General features: G+C 42.0%; 1 protein-coding gene across 2 annotated transcripts in view; it reads left to right on the forward strand.

Annotated features, from left to right (window-relative positions):
* ak9 (adenylate kinase 9) overlaps positions 1–17,524 on the forward strand; it is a 20,966-nt gene extending 3,442 nt beyond the window's left edge. The window contains exons 9-35 of one of the 2 annotated variants that reach the window (XM_087806096.1): positions 1,175–1,297; positions 1,355–1,429; positions 1,492–1,593; positions 1,659–1,795; positions 1,861–2,177; positions 3,679–3,797; positions 4,806–4,950; positions 5,013–5,070; positions 5,140–5,192; positions 6,299–6,451; positions 6,554–6,684; positions 6,868–7,074; positions 7,139–7,402; positions 9,132–9,250; positions 9,314–9,533; positions 11,331–11,588; positions 12,422–12,640; positions 12,700–12,916; positions 12,982–13,183; positions 14,207–14,353; positions 14,692–14,909; positions 14,972–15,168; positions 15,753–15,922; positions 15,977–16,075; positions 16,142–16,244; positions 16,306–16,420; positions 17,085–17,524. In XM_087806096.1, coding sequence (XP_087662222.1) covers positions 1,175–1,297; positions 1,355–1,429; positions 1,492–1,593; positions 1,659–1,795; positions 1,861–2,177; positions 3,679–3,797; positions 4,806–4,950; positions 5,013–5,070; positions 5,140–5,192; positions 6,299–6,451; positions 6,554–6,684; positions 6,868–7,074; positions 7,139–7,402; positions 9,132–9,250; positions 9,314–9,533; positions 11,331–11,588; positions 12,422–12,640; positions 12,700–12,916; positions 12,982–13,183; positions 14,207–14,353; positions 14,692–14,909; positions 14,972–15,168; positions 15,753–15,922; positions 15,977–16,075; positions 16,142–16,244; positions 16,306–16,420; positions 17,085–17,293 — 4,377 coding nt within the window. In that variant the 3' untranslated portion in view covers positions 17,294–17,524. Of the gene's footprint in view, positions 1–1,174; positions 1,298–1,354; positions 1,430–1,491; positions 1,594–1,658; positions 1,796–1,860; positions 2,178–3,678; positions 3,798–4,805; positions 4,951–5,012; positions 5,071–5,139; positions 5,193–6,298; positions 6,452–6,553; positions 6,685–6,867; positions 7,075–7,138; positions 7,403–9,131; positions 9,251–9,313; positions 9,534–11,330; positions 11,589–12,421; positions 12,641–12,699; positions 12,917–12,981; positions 13,184–14,206; positions 14,354–14,691; positions 14,910–14,971; positions 15,169–15,752; positions 15,923–15,976; positions 16,076–16,141; positions 16,245–16,305; positions 16,421–17,084 lie in introns of those variants that run through there. The other variant, XR_015713231.1, reaches the window with a different exon arrangement.
* The last annotated feature ends 2,885 nt before the right edge of the window (positions 17,525–20,409 follow it).

The following is a 20,409-nucleotide window of genomic DNA, read 5'->3' on the forward strand; positions in this document are numbered from 1 at the left end:
CACTTCTCCTTCTCCTTTCCCTTCCACTTCCCCTTCCCCTTCCACTTCCACTTCCACTTCCACTTCCACTTCCACTTCCACTTCCACTTCCACTTCCACTTCAACACCCACTTCTCCTTCTCCTTCTCCTTTCCCTTCCACTTCCCCTTCCCCTTCCACTTCCACTTCTACTTCAACATCCACTTCTCCTTCTCCTTCTGCTTCCATCTTCACTTCCACTTCCACCTAACCTACTTCCACTTCCACATCTCCTTTTCCTTCTCCTTCTACTTCCACTTAACCTTCTCCTTCCAGTTCCAGTTCAACTTCCGGTCCACTTCCACTTCCACTTCCCCTTCACCTTCACCTTCACCTTCTCCTTCTCCTTCTCCTTCTCCTTCTCCTTCTCCTTCTCCTTCTCCTTCTCCTTCTCCTTCTCCTTCTCCTTCTCCTTCTCCTTCTCCTTCTCCTTCCCATTCCACTTCCACTTCCACTTACCCTTCCCCTTCCACTTCGACTTCCACTTCCACTTCCACTTCCACTTCCACTTCAACACCCACTTCTCCTTATCCTTCTCCTTCCCATTCCACTTCCACTTCCACTTCCACTTCCACTTCTTCTTCTCCTTCCACTTCCACTTCCACTTCCACTTCAACACCCACTTCTCCTTCTCCTTCCCCTTCCACTTCCACTTCCACTTCCACTCCCACTTCCACTTCTACTTCAACATCCACTTCTCCTTCTCCTTCTGCTTCCACCTTCACTTCCACTTCCACCTAACCTACTTCCACTTCCACATCTCCTTTTCCTTCTCCTTCTACTTCCACTTAACCTTCTCCTTCCAGTTCCAGTTCAACTTCCGGTCCACTTCCACTTCCACTTCCCCTTCACCTTCACCTTCACCTTCACCTTCTCCTTCTCCTTCTCCTTCTCCTTCCACTTCCACTTCCACTTCCACTTCCAAATCTCCTTCCACTTCCACTTCCACTTCTTCTCCTTTCCTTTGAATTAGTTTGTCTTAAGGTTAATAACGAATCCTTGAACACTTGGATGTTCATTGTCCTCAGGTGTGTTAGCGTCTCTCTGTCCAGCTGGTTTTCTTTCCAGGGTGTCCCCTCTAACCCTATCTAGCTGGGATATGCTCCATCCCAAATAGGCAGCGAGAAAAAAACGGACTTTTGTTTTTGTGCGTCAGCCTGCAGAGCCGTTACTGGAGAAGAACATCATCGACCAGATGGTTTGGTTACCAGAGAATTTAGCAGCAACGGCTTCTGGGAGGATCGAGGTGTTCAAGGAAACCCTGCTCAGACCTCTGGAGGTGAGACGGACTTGAGGAAACAGGTCCGGGAAAATGTCTCAAGCCTTTGCTTTCCAGGATTACATGATCAACCACAACCCTCTGTTCCTGCTGGAGCTGGACGGGAAGAACACGCCGGAGCAGCTGCAGTCGGTGAGAAAGCTCTTCGATGGACTCACAAACTCTTGCTCATCGTAAGCTCTTGGATCTTCTAGTACATCATGTCCCGCCTGGAGTCCATGGCCATACAGAGAGTTCCAGTCCCGGTGCTCCTGCAGCAGGACGAGGACGAAGAACTGCCCGAAGACATCACGACCGTCAGCATCCATTGATCTAGTCCGATGTGTGTCGATGGAGTTGAACTTCGGGATGTCTTCTCCAGGAGGATCTCTACAGAATCATGTCCTCCAGGACGTTGGTGCCTGGGTTCAGGTGGAGGAGGAGCCGCTGGGGTCGGATCTGTCCGGTCGCTCTCAGAGAAGGAAAATATGTTTCGGGCAAACCGGAATTCTCCGTCGGGTGAGAGCGCTCTTTGGAATCCAGAGCGACGTCGAGTGTTCTCACTCCAACCACTGCGTCCTCAGCTTCCTCGACAAACTCTACATCCTCTCGTCTCAAGAAGCTTATCAGAAGTTCCTGGCCAACCCTCGGAGGTACCTGCTCCAGCCCATGCCCAGGAAGCCTTGCAGGATCGCCGTGATTGGACCGCCCAAGTCAGGCAAGTCCACGCTGTGTAAACTCCTGGCAGAGCACTTCGACGCCGTGGTCCTGGACGTGGTGGAACTGGCCAGATCCCTCCTGCAGCAGTCAGAGGAGGACAGGCTGGAGAAGATCAAAGAGGAGACCACACTGCTGGCCATAGAGAAGGTCAAGAGGAAACATGAAGGGCAGGACATCAAAGGTGAGGGAGATGTTCAGAGATATACGTGCTCTTGTATTTTACTTTATTTTCATCAATATCTTCTGCTTCTCCTTCCACTTTTCCTCCTCCTTCTCATTTTCTTCTCCTTTCCCTTCTCCTTCCACTTCCCCTTCCACTTCCACTTCCACTTCCACTTCTTCTCATTTTCTTCTCCTTCTCCTTCTCCTTCCACTTCCCCTTCCACTTCCACTTCCACTTCCACTTCCACTTCTCCTCATTTTCTTCTCCTTCTCCTTCCACTTCTCCTTCCACTTCCACTTCCACTTCCACCTCCACCTCCACTTCCACCTCCACTTCCACTTCCACTTCCACTTCCACTTCCACTTCCACTTCTCATTTACTTCTTCTCCTTCTCCTTCTCCTTCCCCTTCCACTTCTCCTTCCACTTCCACTTCCACTTCCACCTCCACCTCCACTTCCACCTCCACTTCCACTTCCACTTCCACTTCCACTTCCACTTCCACTTCCACTTCTCATTTACTTCTTCTCCTTCTCCTTCCACTTCTCCTTCCACTTCCACTTCCACTTCCACTTCCACTTCCCCTTCCACTTCCACTTCCACTTCCCCTTCCACTTCCACTTCCACTTCCACTTCCACTTCCACTTCTCATTTACTTCTTCTCCTTCTCCTTCTCCTTCTCCTTCCCCTTCCACTTCCACTTCCACTTCCACTTCTCCTTCTCATTTTCTTCTTCTTCCACTTCCACTTCCACTTCCACTTCTTCTTCTCATTTTCTTCTCCTTCTCCTTCCACTTCTCCTTCCACTTCCACTTCCACTTTCACTTCCACTTCCACTTCCACTTCTTCTTCTAATGTTTTCTTCTTCTCCTTCCACTTCCACTTCCACTTCTTCTTCTCATTTTCTTCTCCTTCTCCTTCCACTTCTCCTTCCACTTCCACTTCCACTTCCACTTCCACTTCTCCTTCCACTTCCACCTCCACTTCCACTTCCACTTCCACTTCTTCTTCTCATTTTCTTCTTCTTCTCCTTCCACTTCCACTACCACTTCTCCTTATCATTTTCTTCTCCTTCCCCTTCAACTTCCACGTATTCTCATTTCTTCTCCTTCTCCTTCAACTTTCACTTCTCCTCCTCCTTATCATTTTCTTCTCCTTCCACTTCACCTTCTCCTTCCATCTTCACTTCACCCTTTTCTTCTTCTTCTCCTTACACTTCTCCTCTACCATACCTTTCTCCTTTTCCTTCCACTTCTCCTCCTCCTTTTGCCTACTCTCCCTCTCCTTCCCCTTCTCCTCCTACTCATTTTTCTCCTTATCATTTTTCTTATTCTCCTTTTTCTCCTCCTCCTTTTTCTTCTCCTTCTTATTTAAGTCGTGTCATTCTAAAATGGTGGCATTTTTTTTAAACCCTTGAATGCGTACATTGACTTTTTTCTTTATTTTTGTTTTTTCTTGCCATTTTCAAGTTCTCAGTGCCTTCATCATCACTAAATACAATGGATTTTCTTCTGTGTCTAGTGATGGAGGATCATCCAGAAGTGGTGGAGCTCGTGGCCAGTACACTGGAGGAGGCCAAACATAAGAAGAGGTCGTCTTCAGACGTGTACGTGGAGGTTCTGGTGAAGCACATTCAAGCGGTAAAAGAATCTTCGATCCCACTGTTGACTTTAACAGAGTCTATTCTTCGAAATAGTGTCGTTGAACTGGTTCAACCACTGACAGATATTCTCCATTTATTTAGCGAAACAAATGTTTTTCTAATACATTCAAATGTGATTTGATAAGGTTACATAGGGGCCAAAACAAGGAAGGGACTGATGAATAATAATATATGATGGAAAATAAATAAATAAATAGATAAAGGGACATTAAAAAAGCTTTAGTCGTAATTTGATGGTAAATTATTTCATTTTTTAAATTCATTTTATTTAAATCTTCTTAAAAAACAAAAAACACTTTGCATATTTCATGTATTAAACAATAAACAATAAAATACAGATGTTACAGACATTAAATATATTAATATATATCTTATATTTAATTAAATACACATAAATAAATAAATATAATGTAAAAAAAAAAACACATTTATGGAATAAAGGAGAAAACATACATTTAGAACATTTAAATGTATTTATTTTATGTTTTATAGTATTTGTTTTACCTCCGTAGAGTCAGAACTTACTTTGCCGAGGTCTGCTGTAAGATAACCTTGTATTACTTTTTAAAAGGTTTGTTTATTTTTAACTTTAAAACGACAGTAAAAAATATAAATTCTGACCTAAAAATGAAGAATCATAGCTTTTAATAAGTCACACTTTTTTCTTTCATCATATTTTCTATTTGCTATTTTCCAGAAGCAAAATAAAATGTTTATTTTTTCTAATGACATTTAAAGCTTGAACAAATAATACTCCACAGTATTTCATTAACAAAAGACAAATGCAAGACTCTTTCTAGATACCAACACATTTGACCGTCTGAAGGAAAACATAAATTAATTTTATACTCCAGTATAACACACTTGTCTCCTTTGTATGTATTATTTTCCTCCCACAGTTTTGCTATGTGATGCCTTCAATAAAAACATATTTTAAAAACAAATACTTGTATAACACGACTGCTGGTGTGTGATGACATGGTAGATCGAAGAGGCCACATGTGACTCCAGAGCGTGGACTGGCTGGGTGCTCGACAACTTCCCCTACAACGTCTCCCAGGTGGAGACGTTCAGTCAGTCGGAGGTCCAGCTGGACACCATCTTCTGCCTCAAAGACAGCAGTGACGAGAGTAAGTGGAGCGACTGCAGTTGAACTTCTTCCCCGGATAACTGTGTCGACACTTCCATTCAGTTGTGCGTCGATACAACAAGAGGAAGAAGATCCGGGAAATGCGAAGGAAAAAGCAAGAGTATGTGTCGCTCGGTATCACCGAACCTCTTGAAATCTTCCATCTGATCATTTGACTTTTTGTCTCAAGAGAGGAACAACCTGAACCTCAAGCTATTCCAGCGGTTGATGACGAACCTGAAGGTAACGCTCACACCTGCTGACTCTGTTTGTTCATGAGAGTTAAAGTGATGGTTAAGATGGACAAGTCTAAGAGAAAATGCTGGTTTACTGGATCATACATTAGATTAACACAACAGATTTTAGACGGGTTCTGACATGGGTTCAGGTTCAGAAACAATACAATCTTTAGAGCAAAATCTCAGCTCAAGGACAAGAGCTGTGTAATTCACGTGATAGGCTGTGGAGCACAGACCCTGGATCATACACTTATGAAACAAAATTGGTGTCAAGTTGAACATAATAATATAAGCTCGGCCAGTTTGTTCTAACGACACGTTTAGCAGCTGAAAACTTAGATTGATAGTTCACCCAAAATTCAAACTTCACTCAATTTCTACTCACCTTCATGTCGACTAATGTTGATTATCTTTAGAGTAATGTGTTCTTTTTAGAGTTGTAGACAAAAATGTTTGTTCATTTTAATGTAGCGACTGCAGCTCAGTTGTTTTCTTCTTCATCTTCATCCAAAAAGACACTTAAAAACATCCAAATACCTCCAAACTGCTCTTCTGTTACGTCCATCTTGGATTGAAGCGCCACATGAGAAGAATTGATCAGAAAAAAATAAACAAGTCTGTATTTTAAGCTTGTTAGTAGCAGAAGTTTAAAGAATAACAAAGCCATATAAACCTGAAGTTCTCTGGAAGTACTGGTAAAATATTCCTGAGCGCTTCCCGTATAGACAGTTGACTGAAAGCGACTGATGGCCTAGCACTGTCCCCTAAAAACAATCTTAAAATACACTTTTGAATTTGTTTAAATTCTTCTGGGTGAACTATCACTTTAAGTATCAAGCTGCTGAGTGTAACGTTAGAAAAAAATGGCCGAACTTATATTTCGTAATGTTCAACTAAACGCCCAGTTTGGTCATTAGTATTAGGTCACTATTATCCTCAGCCTATCACGTGAATTCCGCAGCTCTTGTCCTTTAGCAGGGATTTGCTCTAAAGATTGTATTGTTTCTGAACCTGAGCACATGTCTTAGTTTCATAATGACTTGATCTTGATCTTGTTGATTAACTTGAATTAAGATTTAAAATCCTCACCTTCACCTGCTGTCGCTGCAGAGTTTAACCTCAAGGAGTTCAAAAAGCAGCATCAACAGTTTGTGTACGACTGGAAAAAAGTAACGTCCACCCTGAAGGTTGCCCACACGTTTCTGGACATCGCCGGCCGGACCCCCGACGACCACAAGAACGAGATAGTGAAACAGATGGAGAGTAGGTTTGACTCTTTTACCTCCATTTGTGAGACAGTATTACATTTAACGTGACTCTGACAACACAACTGAAGGCATCTCATGCAGTCAATGTTCTCCACAGAGGACTTCAAGTACACACCGTGGGAGCTGTCGACCGTGGACCTGGATGAGGAGAGGGAGGACAATGAAGCTATGGACGAGCTGGAACGAGCAGAGAAATCACAAGAAAAGGCCAAAGACAGGGACGACGATGTGAGCAAAACATTCACCAGTTTTTATTTATTTATCTGGTTTCATAATGAATTAAAGGCTTTCTCTGTTTACCTGCAACTTGTTCAATTTTTCTTAAAGCATATATTTCTGAAGTATCAAAACACCTGCTTGTCCATGTCTCTGAAATGTTACTTTGTCTCTCATTGTTCTGACGACCAAAAGCATGTTGACGCTGAAGACAAAAGGCTTCTGGGCGACACGCTTCACTTCTGCCCGGTGGCCTTAAAGCAACACAACGTGCTGGTGGCCTGCACGGACGACATCGCAGCCAAGTACAGAGAGAAAACCTACTATTTCTCCAGCATCGAGGCCATGGAGACATTTCTGAAAGGTCCGAAGTCCTTTGTGACCAAACAGGAGCCTCTGAAGGTAAGAACATGTGGAGTAAGAGAGTCTGAGTCGTGAGTTAACCGTACTTGGTTTTCCCTTCAAGCCTCCTGCTCTTCGAATCTTCTTCCTTGGAACTCGAGGGTCGGGGAAGACGACTCAGGGCAAGTGGCTCGCAGAGAAGTTTGGCCTTTTCTACATTCAATTCAGGGAGCAACTGCAGATGCTGATCATGGCCAAGACAAGGCGGCATATACCAAAAATGGATGAAGTGGAGGACACAGAGGAGGCGGATAATTTGGAAGCACTGATCAAAAAGGCCAAGGGAGAGGAGATCATGGAGGCGGTCAACACTTCCGAGGAAGCGGAGGTGAGTAATGCTTGACGTCTAACAATCTACTGCTAGAAAAAGCTGCTTATTCACTATTCTGTTACATGTATTTGTGATCGTATTCCAACTAATGTTTAGCGTTGAACATCATGAATAGGAATGAGCCCAGAGAGAGAACAGGTGGCAGGAGTGGAAATCACTTCAACAATAGACAATATGGGATTGAACATACTCGATATATCACCTCCACTCCGAAGCCTAAGGAGGGACAGGGAATCCCTGACTATTTCTGGAAACCAACCTACGAGTCGCAAAGTAAAAAGGCCCGCAGCAGGCGATAGCACAGCATGGAACTAGGAAGAGCAGGACCTCAATGGAATTTTTGAATCCACACTGACAAGTCCAAGGATTGGAGGAAGCGAACTGCCTGGAGAAGATTTTGACACCAGAGAACCCACATGCAGAGAAGTCCAGGACATTGAACAAAACATCTGCCCCAGGACTTACCACTATACCTTATAACAATTTCCTAAAGTAGACCTCCAGAGGGATGAATAAAGTTTTATCTATCTATAAGGTACTGTATACAAACAATGGCCTATTCTCCTCCGCAGGTTATAGAGGCTGTCGAGGAGGATGTTTATTGATTACAACATCTTGGAAGAGAGAAAAACGTTACTTTGTACCAAAAAAAAGCCACTACCATATCCAACATATAAAGCAAAATATTCTGCTCTGTCCTGGCAAGGAGGATAGCTGCGTATATTGTAAAGAATAAGTTCATAGGTACGAAGATCCAAAAGGGTGGCATACCAGGCTTCTCCGGATGCTTGAATCACAGTGGGATCCTCAGTTAGTTGATCCGGAGAAACCAAGGAGAGCCAGGGGAATCTAGAAGTTATCTGGCTCGACTTGGCCAATGCAGAAACCCATGCAGTAGTAGACAGGGACTTGGATCGAATCATTTCCAGCAATGGGTAAAGGCAGATCGAAGGCAGAAGAGGGCCAAGATCCAGGCCAATGTGCGACACCTGGTGGAGAAAATTAGAAGATTTAGGGCTGTTGAACTTGGAGCACAAGGGGCCTGGAATAAGTAGGACTTGCCAAAGGGAAAGATCACCTGGCCTGAGATTTGAAGACTGGAGCATTGGCAAACATAGTAGCTGGGTGCAAGACAGCTCTTACCCAGGGGAGATCCCGGTGGTGCCACGACAAGGTTCTTACAGCACTGGCAGACATCCTGGAGCAGGAGAGACGGGATAAGCTTCAATACCAAAACAATCAAAGCAGTTCATCAGGGAAGGGGAGAAACTACCAATACCCAAGATGACCAAGAAGTGCCTCTTACCGACCGGACCATCTTGGGAGATGAGGGTGGACTTGGGGAGGAAGCCGCAGTTTCCCCAGGTTCTCCAAACCTACCTGTTGTCTGGTGTGGTTATATGATGTGAGGAGGTGAAAAAAGACCACCTTAATTTACTGGCAGACCGTTGGAAGAGGTATTCAACGAGGCCTCGGAGAGGAGAGGACCACTGAGGACCTGGATCTGCTCCAGCAGTGCAGACAAGGGCTGGAAGGCCTGGTTTCACATAATTATTCACATTATGACAGAAGCTAATTTAGATATTTGATAATAACATTTGATTGATTATTTATTTTGTTAAATGAAGAGTTATTAGATAAGTTATTAGATTAGTTGTTTGCTAAGATTGAAGACAGTTTCTCTAAATGATCTCTGTTTATTTAAGCTACATTCTGACTCTTACAGGAACTGGGACTGAGCGAGGATGAGAAGAATATAATGACCTACCTGTCTGAAGGAACTCCTTTACCACCGAAGATCCTGGACACCATTGTTGCACCTTTCTGGACGAAGGAGCCGTACATGTAGGTCACAAAAACTACATGGACACGTGGATCTAAAGTTGACTTGTTATTCTTCTGTCTCAGGTCCACTGGTTTCCTCTTGGAGGGTTTCCTCCAGAACCCCGAAGAGGTGCAGTACATGTTGCAGAGGCAGCTTTTCCCGGACACGGTGGTGGTGATGACGATGGCCGTCATTGACGTTCAGAGGCGTCTGCTGCCGATGTACCTGCAGAAATGGCGGGATTATCGCAGCTTCATTCGATCGCAGCTGCTGGTTTTGCATGAGCTGCGTAAGAAAGCTAGGGTATGTTGTCGACGTGTCACTTCTTAGAGAATCATTTTTCTAGTGATGTGTCGATGAAGCTTCATGAAACAGTGTCATTATCTTCAGAGTCCACTAGATGGTAGTGATGTGTTGATGAAGCTTCATGAAACAGTGTCATTATCTTCAGAGTCCACTAGATGGTAGTGATGTGTTGATGAAGCTTCATGAAACAGTGTCATTATCTTCAGAGTCCACTAGATGGTAGTGATGTGTTGATGAAGCTTCATGAAACACTGTCATTATCTTCAGAGTCCACTAGATGGTAGTGATGTGTTGATGAAGCTTCATGAAACAGTGTCATTATCTTCAGAGTCCACTAGATGGTAGTGATTTGTTGATGAAGCTTCATGAAACACTGTCATTATCTTCAGAGTCCACTAGATGGTAGTGATGTGTTGATGAAGCTTCATGAAACACTGTCATTATCTTCAGAGTCCACTAGATGGTAGTGATGTGTTGATGAAGCTTCATGAAGCAGTGTCATTATCTTCAGAGTCCACTAGATGGTAGTGATGTGTTGATGAAGCTTCATGAAACAGTGTCATTATCTTCAGAGTCCACTAGATGGTAGTGATGTGTTGATGAAGCTTCATGAAACAGTGTCATTATCTTCAGAGTCCACTAGATGGTAGTGATGTGTTGATGAAGCTTCAAGAAACAGTGTCATTATCTTCAGAGTCCACTAGATGGTAGTGATGTGTTGATGACGCTTCATGAAACAGTGTCATTATCTTCAGAGTCCACTAGATGGTAGTGATGTGTTGATGAAGCTTCATGAAACAGTGTCATTATCTTCAGAGTCCACTAGATGGTAGTGATGTGTTGATGAAGCTTCATGAAGCAGTGTCATTATCTTCAGAGTCCACTAGATGGTAGTGATGTGTTGATGAAGCTTAATGAAACAGTGTCATTATCTTCAGAGTCCACTAGATGGTAGTGATGTGTTGATGACGCTTCATGAAACAGTGTCATTATCTTCAGAGTCCACTAGATGGTAGTGATGTGTTGATGAAGCTTCATGAAACAGTGTCATTATCTTCAGAGTCCACTAGATGGTAGTGATGTGTTGATGAAGCTTCATGAAGCAGTGTCATTATCTTCAGAGTCCACTAGATGGTAGTGATGTGTTGATGAAGCTTAATGAAACAGTGTCATTATCTTCAGAGTCCACTAGATGGTAGTGATGTGTTGATGAAGCTTCATGAAACAGTGTCATTATCTTCAGAGTCCACTAGATGGCGTCTCTGCACTATTTGTTTTGAACAACTGTTCTAATGAAACATCATTTTTAAACTGATGGCGCCACCTACTGACCCCTGAACAACATGACACTGTTTCATGAAGCTTCATCATTCACCATCACTACAATACTCAAGCATAACATAACAACAAGTAAACAGTAGCTTCCAATACAAGTCAAAGTCAAGTCAAGTTATTTTATTGCCAAATATACATGTATTAATACATACAGCATAAATTGAACTGAATGAAATGAATACAGTTGAAAGGACTTAACAACAGACATTAAACACTTAAAACAATTAAAGACCAAACAATTAAAGACTTAAACAGACATTAATTAAGACATTCAAGGAAATAAATAAAAATGAATAACCAACAAAATGATATAAATAATCAACAGACTTAAATAATCAACTAATAAACAGAATATAAACAAAAATCAAAGTTAATGCACAGGTAGTGCAAGCAAAAAGAATCAAATAATTGAACCCTTGTGTGATCAAGTTCTACTGCATGTGTTTCCCTCGGTCGCAGGAGGAGAGCATCGCTCAGAGAAGAGCCGAGCTGCTGCTGGAGAAGGCGGAGACGAAGAAGCCGGACTTCTATGAAGAGGACGAGCAGCCGGTGAACATCGAGGAGGAGGTGAAAGCCATGCTGGAGGAAGAGTTTCCCTCGGACGAGGAGAACGAGGACAACGACGCGGAGGAGACGGAGGCCACTGCCGTGGAGCGTCTGGAGATGGAGATCGAGAAGCGTTTCGTGGCCGATGAGAACGTCCTGCTGACCGTGACGGTGAGAGAAACCACATGTTGATCCCGATGAACGACTGGTGAGACTTGAAATGTCACTGTTTGAAGGACTTTCTCTTGCATCTCCTTCTTCTTTATATGATGTTTTGAAAACAGTAATAACAACTCCTAGATCTTATCTTATTATCATTATTGATGTTTCATTAAGTACAAACATATAGTTGGTCTCAGCTTATCTTTGTCTGCTACACATTTGCACATGTACAGATGATCTGATCCACAAATGTAACAAGAAATCCAACAACACCCGCACCCTCCCCGTATCCTGGCATTCATAACCTCATCAATACAAAGTAACCTCTAGATAAGTTAGAATAATGAGTAATACTCCTAACCACTCTCAGTCGGGCAGAACTTGTAGCTTTAAAATATGACAGAAACGTTTCCCAATTAGCTGTGAATTTCTGTTTTGAGCCTCTCGCTGTATATTTGATCTTTTCAAGCTTGAGAAAAGATATGACGTCTCTCAGCCACATTGAGGTTGTTGGTGGTTTTGGAGATTTCCAAAGCAGCAGCAGTCGTCGCCGAGCAATCAAAGAAGTGAATTTCACCACCGTTTTCTGTGAAGAGTTCAGGTTCATGTCTTCTGACGGGGGTTCCACAAACTGCTATAAGTGGGCATGGCTGAATTGTTTACCCCTAAAACAGTATATATACAGTTAAAGTTGCCAGAGCAGAATGTGTATAATTTTGAACAAAGACAAAATATATTCCCCCGAATGACAATCGGATTTCAGAATATTTGTATTCTGTTGTTTACAAATACACTTGTACTTGTAAATACATCATTTTAAGTGTCAATCTTCAAATCCTCAGGATCTGCTGAGTGAGCAGAACATCCCCATCGTCCCCATCAACGCCTTCCGCAAGCTCAACATCGTGCGACACCAGCTGCTGCAGAGGATCAAGCCGCTGCTGTCGGACCGAGAGTCTCTCTTCCAGAAGTGCCAGCCTCTGCTGTACATCCTGGCCCACAAGCTGCTGGCGTCCTCCTACAAGTTCCACAGCGGCTTCGGGTGTCTGGACCCGGTCAAGGTGCGGGAGACGGTTCCGAACCAAGAGAGGAGTTTGATGTGTGTGTGTCGATGCTTCAGAGATACAACGAAGGCGACGTGATCCAGCCTCTGCAGTGGCCCCTGGACACTACCTACCCGCTGCTCTTCCACCAGTACATCTACTTCTTCGCCAACAAGGCCAACCGAGACGCCTTCTCTCACAATCCCTTGAAGTATCTCCGGCAACGGAAACCGTATCCGTCACTTCCTGTCCGACTGGCCATCGTGGGACCGCCCAAATCTGGGAAAACCACAGGTATCCCCCTCCCATTACTGGTGGCGTCAACCCGTTCACCGCTTGACCCTTTGATCCTCCCGCAGTGGCGAAGGTGTTCGCTCAGAAGTACGGTCTGGCTCGACTCTCCATCGGCGGCGTCATGCGTATGGTGCTCAACGCCCAGGAGAACAGTTACCTGGCCCTCCAGATGAAGAAGCACCTGAACCTGGGCCGGGTGGTCCCTGACGAGCTGGCCATCGAGTGCCTGCAGGTGGCGCTCATGAGTCTGGTCTGCTGCACCAAAGGGTGAGATCCTCACGTTCTAGATGGATTTGTTGGACTCTCACAAAAGGCATTTATGATTTAAATGATTTCTCCTGTCACGTGATCAATGTATCGCTGCTGTAACCACGGTTACAGGCTGGTGAACTATATTCTAGGTGGCGCTGTTTCCCAGAACATTTCCTGCCGATATTATTGAAAGAATCAGTGGAAAATAGTTTAACCTTAGACAGTATTGCTTAAATGTAGAAATCAACAAATTAACGGATGATGGTGGATAAAAATGTTTATTATGATCCTTGTTGAGATACAAATTAAAATTACACATTTTGATTAGAGGTTGAATTAAAGATTAAAGTCGTACAAATACTTTATTACGAGATTAAAGTCAATAAAATACATTAATTACGTGATTAAAATCGTATGAAATACATTTATTCCAAGATTAAAGTCGTATGAAATACATTAATTACGAGATTAAAGTCGTATAAAATACATTTATTACCAGATTAAAATCGAGATTAAAATCGTGTAAAATACATTTATTCCAAGATTAAAGTCGTGTAAAATACATTTATTACCAGATTAAAATCGAGATTAAAATCGTATAAAATACATAAATTACAGCATTAAAGTCACATAAAATACATTTAGTCCGAGATTAAAGTCGTATAAAATACTTTATTACGAGACTAAAGTTGTATAAAATATTTTAATTATACAATACCACACATCATACAGAATAAACCAAATTATTTAAAAAAACAAAGGAAATTATACAACAGACTGTGTGTTTTCTTTGTGTGTTTTCAAAGGCACCTAATAAAACTAATTATTGTTATTATTAAAACTAGATGGACGGAGATTAAATCTCACATTTTTACAAGAAATTATACTTTTGTTTGGAACTATATACAGACCAAATAATTGATCAATATATACATATTAAATATTGAAGTTTCTTTCTCAATATATTTAACAACATTTGTACTTGTACATGTTCGATCGAACACAGTTGTTGGTTTGAATCTTTCTTTCCCCTCAAAGCTACATCTTAGACGGGTTTCCAAAGACGGTGCATCAGGCGGAGATGATGGCGTCGCTGAGCATCATCCCCATGTTGGTGATCGAGATCGAGCTGGACACGGTGGAGATGTTGAGGAGGGGTCAGGTCGACAAGGACAAACCCAACAAGTACGTCATCGTAGTGAAGCCGTTTTTTACCTCATAATGGACCCTCGTAACCTCTCGTTCGCCCGGATTTCAGAGCAACTTTATAAACGACCTCCCTGGCTTCCATAAATACATATGGTGGTCGTTCACCTTGACCCTGAGAAAAAACAAGGGTTAAACAAAAGATAAATAATGACATTGTTGACACAAGGGATTCCACAAAGAGATTTGTTTCCGGGCCCTTGGGTCACTTTGACCCTGAGATAACACAAGGGTTAAACAAAAGCTAAATAATGACATTGTTCAGAACAAAGATAATAAAAACAGTTTATATCTAACATGTTCTCGTCGAACGTCAGGCCTCACCTGATGCAGCACAGTCCGGAGAACCTCCACACCAGGAACGCCAGCTACAAACAGGAAGTGGGTCGTCTGCGGCGGCACTACCAGCTCCAGTACCGGAACTGGATCCAACTGAACGGCCTGAAGAGCAAGTGGTGCATCTGGGAGAGCATCGTGAAGGAGACGAGCGTCAGCATGAAGTACATCCACACCTTCGTGGAGAGGATCAACAACGGTGACCATCGGACGCGGCGTCATCGCCCAGGGATGGATGCTAACGACCTCTGCCCTCTGAAGGTCAAGCCGCCTGTATCCACCGACTGTGCGTGAAACCCGAGGAGCTGTACAGTCGCCTCGGAGAGTTCCAGCAGTACTGCCCGGTGTGTCTGGCCCAGAACTACTACCTGGTGGACGGTTCCGAGAACGAGTACCTGAAGAATGCGGCGGAGTACAGAGCCAAGTACTACAAGATGTGCGACAGAGATCACCTGGAGGTCAGTGACCTGAGCCTGCCGGCCTGAACACGTAACAGAGTGAGCGACTGCAGTTGTTTCAGAACTGCCAGAATTCTGAGCCGCTCTAGTAGAAGAACTCACATTTCCCCGATTCTTAAAACTCTTCACTGGCTTCCAGTTTCTTTCAGGATCATTTTAAAATTCTGGTTCTTACTTTCAGATCTATTCATGGTCAGACCTTCCATCAGTAGATTGTGATCCAGACTTACACCCCAGCTCGGGCTCTGAGGTCTGTGGATCAGAATCTACTGATGGTTCCTGAACACGGTTCAGAACCAGAGGAGAGAAATCCTTCCAGACTGTTGCTCCTAAGCTTTGGAACAATCTTCTCTCTCTTTGCTCTTGATGGATCTACTGACACTTTCAAGAAACATCTTAAGACGTTTTTATTTGTTCAGGCTTTTCCTTGATTCTCTGGAACACCTGTGTTGTTCTCAGTGTTATCTTGATCTTTAAAGTATGTATTTTATTGAGTATTGTTTTGATTGTTTAAGCGCTTTGTGACCCTGGTCTGGAAAAGCGCTATATAAATACAAATTACTTACTTACTTACTTACTTACAGATGTTCCTGACGACTCCGGACCCGTTCATCCTCCCAGACTGTCCGCACCAACTCCCTGAAGACCACCTGCTGCCCAAGAAGCTGTCGGAGGCCGGCGTGAAGGAAAGGTTCCCTCAGCCGGTGGAGATGAGAGGATTCTGTCCAGTCACGTACCTGGACGGCCACAAGAGGTAATCCGGTCCCGAAGATTCGTCAGCGTCACCATCCATCGCCTTCTTCTTCAGATACGAAGCCTTGATCCAAGGAAGTACTAAATACGCGGTGGAATACCTCGGCAAGATCTACATCTGCGAGTCCATGGAAAAGCAGTACAAGTTTCTCAGGTGTGTGTTTATAATTCCACCGTTAACGTTTGTCTCCGGGGTGTCAATTAAGTTAAATCTCTCAAGGTCGCCTCAAAACTACCATGAGCAGACGTTACCCTGGAAAGTTCCGCCACTGACCGAGCCCGTCTGCCTCACCTCCCTCCCGATGCTGGGCTACCTGGAACAGGTGAGAACCGCAGTCCGTCCCGGTCCCCGAGCCGACCCACCGACTGTCCACTGTCTCGAAGGGGATCGCTGTCGCCGCCATCAAGTCCATGACGGCCGTGGGATGCCTCAAACCCAAGTACCCGTTCCTCAACGTGCAGCGCTCGGCGCTCATCTACATGGCCTTCTATCTCAAAGGTGACCATGAACCTTCTCTGGAACACAAGCTTCTGAACCAGTTTAATGTTGACCTGTTGACCCGTTTGACCTCAATGTGTGGCTGAGAAATACTGTAAATACAACAAGTGTCGTGTAAAAGTGACTCTCATGTTCTCACGTCAACTAATGTTGATTATCTTCAGAGTAACGTGTTCTTTTGAGAGTTCTAGACAAACATTTTAATGTAGCGACTGCAGCTCAGTTGCCTTTTTCTTCATCTTCATCCATAAAGACACTTAAAAACATCTAAATACCTTCAAACTTCTCGTCTGTAACGTCCCTCTTGTGTTGAGAAGAATTGATCCGGAAAAAACATAAATAAGTCTATGTTTCGAGATTCTTTTTAGCGAACGCTGCTAGGCTAATCACTAGCCTAGCAATGATTAGGCTAGCTGCTAGGCTAGCTTCTAGGCCAACATCCTTGAGGCCATTATCACGTTATTATGGACTCTCGTAACCTCTCGTTCGTCCAGATTTCAGATCATCTTTATAAAGTAATAGTTGAAAACCTGGTCATGATCTTAGAGAGAAGAACATTTACTACATGACACCAGAGTTGATCACTAGTTTAGATAAAGCTCTTAAATGTTTCTACCTTCATGGTGAAGTAAACTTGAGTCCACATTTGTTCATCTTTGTGCAGCTTTTAACCACAAGAGCAAAGAGCATGTGCGTCAGAAGTACAAGAGGAAGCTGGCCATGTTCGAGGAGACGTGTGAGCTGATCCCGTACTTGAACGCCGCCATGATGTCAGGATACAAACTCATGGAAGAACGACCGATGGACTTTGAGTTCAAGCTGAAGAGGTTCCTGGCCTTGGGTGAAGGAACGACAGCTCACGGCCTGCAATAGTGACCTCCGACCCGGAGGTTCTTCCTGGATGTTGTTCACAAATGACTCCATGTTGTCGAGCTTGTTTTTAAAGTAACAATCATTAATGTATATTTAAAACATTGTTTTCTCTGTTTCATTCCATGTAGATTTGACAAAAGTCTAAACCACCTAATGTTTCATCTTGTTTGTTCAACACAGTGTTGGAGAGAAACACAAATGAATGTTTCATCTTGTTTGTTCAACACAATATTGGAGAGAAACACAAATGAAGGTTTCATCTTGTTTGTTCAACACAGTGTTAGAGAGAAACACAAATGAATGTTTCATCTTGTTTGTTCAACACAGTGTTAGAGAGAAACACAAATTAATGTTTCATCTTGTTTGTTCAACACAGAGTTGGAGAGAAACACAAATGAATGTTTCATCTTGTTTGTTCAACACAGTGTTGGAGAGAAACACAAATTAAGGTTTCATCTTGTTTGTTCAACACAGTGTTGGAGAGAAACACAAATGAATGTATCATCTTGTTTGTTCAACACAGTGTTGGAGAAAAACACAAATGAATGTTTCATCTTGTTTGTTCAACACAGTGTTGGAGAGAAACACAAATTAATGTTTGATCTTGTTTGTTCAACACAGTGTTGGAGAGAAACACAAATGAAGGTTTCATCTTGTTTGTTCAACACAGTGTTGGAGAGAAACACAAATGAAGGTTTCATCTTGTTTGTTCAACACAGTGTTGGAGAGAAACACAAATGAAGGTTTCATCTTGTTTGTTCAACACAGTGTTGGAGAGAAACACAAATGAATGTTTCATCTTGTTTGTTCAACACAGTGTTGGAGAGAAACACAAATGAATGTTTCATCTTGTTTGTTCAACACAGTGTTGGAGAGAAACACAAATGAATGTTTCATCTTGTTTGTTCAACGCAGTGTTGGAGAGAAACACAAATGAATGTTTCATCTTGTTTGTTCAACGCAGTGTTGGAGAGAAACACAAATGAATGTTTCATCTTGTTTGTTCAACGCAGTGTTGGAGAGAAACACAAATGAATGTTTCATCTTGTTTGTTCAACACAGTGTTGGAGAGAAACACAAATTAATGTTTCATCTTGTTTGTTCAACACAGTGTTGGAGAGAAACACAAATGAATGTTTAATCTTGTTTGTTCAACACAGTTTTGGAGAGAAACACAAATTAAGGTTTCATCTTGTTTGTTCAACACAGTGTTGGAGAGAAACACAAATTAATGTTTCATCTTGTTTGTTCAACACAGTGTTGGAGAGAAACACAAATTAATGTTTCATCTTGTTTGTTCAACACAGTGTTGGAGAGAAACACAAATGAATGTTTCATCTTGTTTGTTCAACACAGTTTTGGAGAGAAACACAAATTAAGGTTTCATCTTGTTTGTTCAACACAGTGTTGGAGAGAAACACAAATTAATGTTTCATCTTGTTTATACAAAACTAAGAATCATTAAGTTGGAATCAACAGCTGGTTGAAGTTGAACTTAAGTTATTTTAGTAGAAAATAACTTTAAGATAATTGTTTCACAGATGTTTATCTTAAACAATAAAAACAAACTGTTTACTTCAGACTCTAGAAAGTGAGTTTATTCCGCGAGATTAAACTGTTTCGATAGAAAAATAAAACAGACGTGAAGTTTTCTATGCAGTGTGCACGAGTCGCCAGTAGGTGTAGCTGTTGTCCTTGGGATTTTCTTTTAAGTGGTGACGGAAATATGAATGATTTGAATAAATGATTTATAATCGAAATAATAACTTAATTCAACTGAATTTTTATGTAACATATATCAATACAACATGTAGTTTGAGACGTTTAGCAATTCATCTTGAGTTCTGGAAGGTTTAAAGAAATATAGTCAAATATTCTACACTATTTATACAATAACTAATTTACCAAAATTGGTTTATTTAATTTTAATTGTTGTATTCTGTTATAGTGTGATTTCATCAACTTTAGTGTCTTTATTTGCTATATTTTACTTATTTACTTAATTGAATTTACTTAATTGAATTTATTTACTTAATTGAATTTATATATATATATATGAAGATAATGACACTGTTTCATGAAGCTTCATCAACACATCACTACCATCTAGTGGACTCTGTAGATAATGACACTGTTTCATGAAGCTTCATCGACACATCACTACCATCTAGTGGACTCTGAAGATAATGACACTGTTTCATGAAGCTTCATCAACACAACACTACCATCTAGTGGACTCTGAACATAATGACACTGTTTCATGAAGCTTCATCAACACATCACTACCATCTAGTGGACTCTGAAGATAATGACACTGTTTCATGAAGCTTCATCAACACATCACTACCATCTAGTGGACTCTGAAGATAATGACACTGTTTCATGAAGCTTAATCAACACATCACTACCATCTAGTGGACTCTGAAGATAATGACACTGTTTCATGAAGCTTCATCAACACATAACTACCATCTAGTGGACTCTGAAGATAATGATACTGTTTCATGAAGCTTCATCAACACATCACTACCATCTAGTGGACTCTGAAAATAATGACAGTGTTTCATGAAGCTTCATCAACACATCACTACCATCTAGTGGACTCTGAAGATAATGACACTGTTGCATGAAGCTTAATTGAATTTTTATATATATATATATATATATATATATATATATATATACGTATACTATGGGGTAATACAACTTTCTGAAAGGTGTGCGTGCGTAAAACAAGTTTGTGTGTGTAATTCTAAGTTTCTGTTTTTGAGACGATCAGACCAGATCAATCGATCCTAGATCATAATTAATCATTCATCATTAATCAATTAATCATTAATACATAAGTGTATCGTTCACTTCATACTGTTTGTTTCAGACACGACATCGGATCATATTTTTTTAATCAATGTTTCTGAACGAAAATCATGTGACGTCCATGTTGTTGGATTCAAAATTATTATACACTATACGTATACGCCATACTTAAATTAATGCTAAAAGAAAATCAAAATATAAAGTATAAATTACTCGCTTCATCAAAGAGCTTAAACGTTTGACTACACATTCACAGCCAACATTTCACTCCAGACTGACACACTGTTTCAAGACAAGCC

This window comes from Callionymus lyra, chromosome 13 (genome assembly GCF_982586985.1).
Source record: "Callionymus lyra chromosome 13, fCalLyr1.hap1.1, whole genome shotgun sequence".
NCBI classification, from domain to species: domain Eukaryota; kingdom Metazoa; phylum Chordata; class Actinopteri; order Syngnathiformes; family Callionymidae; genus Callionymus; species Callionymus lyra.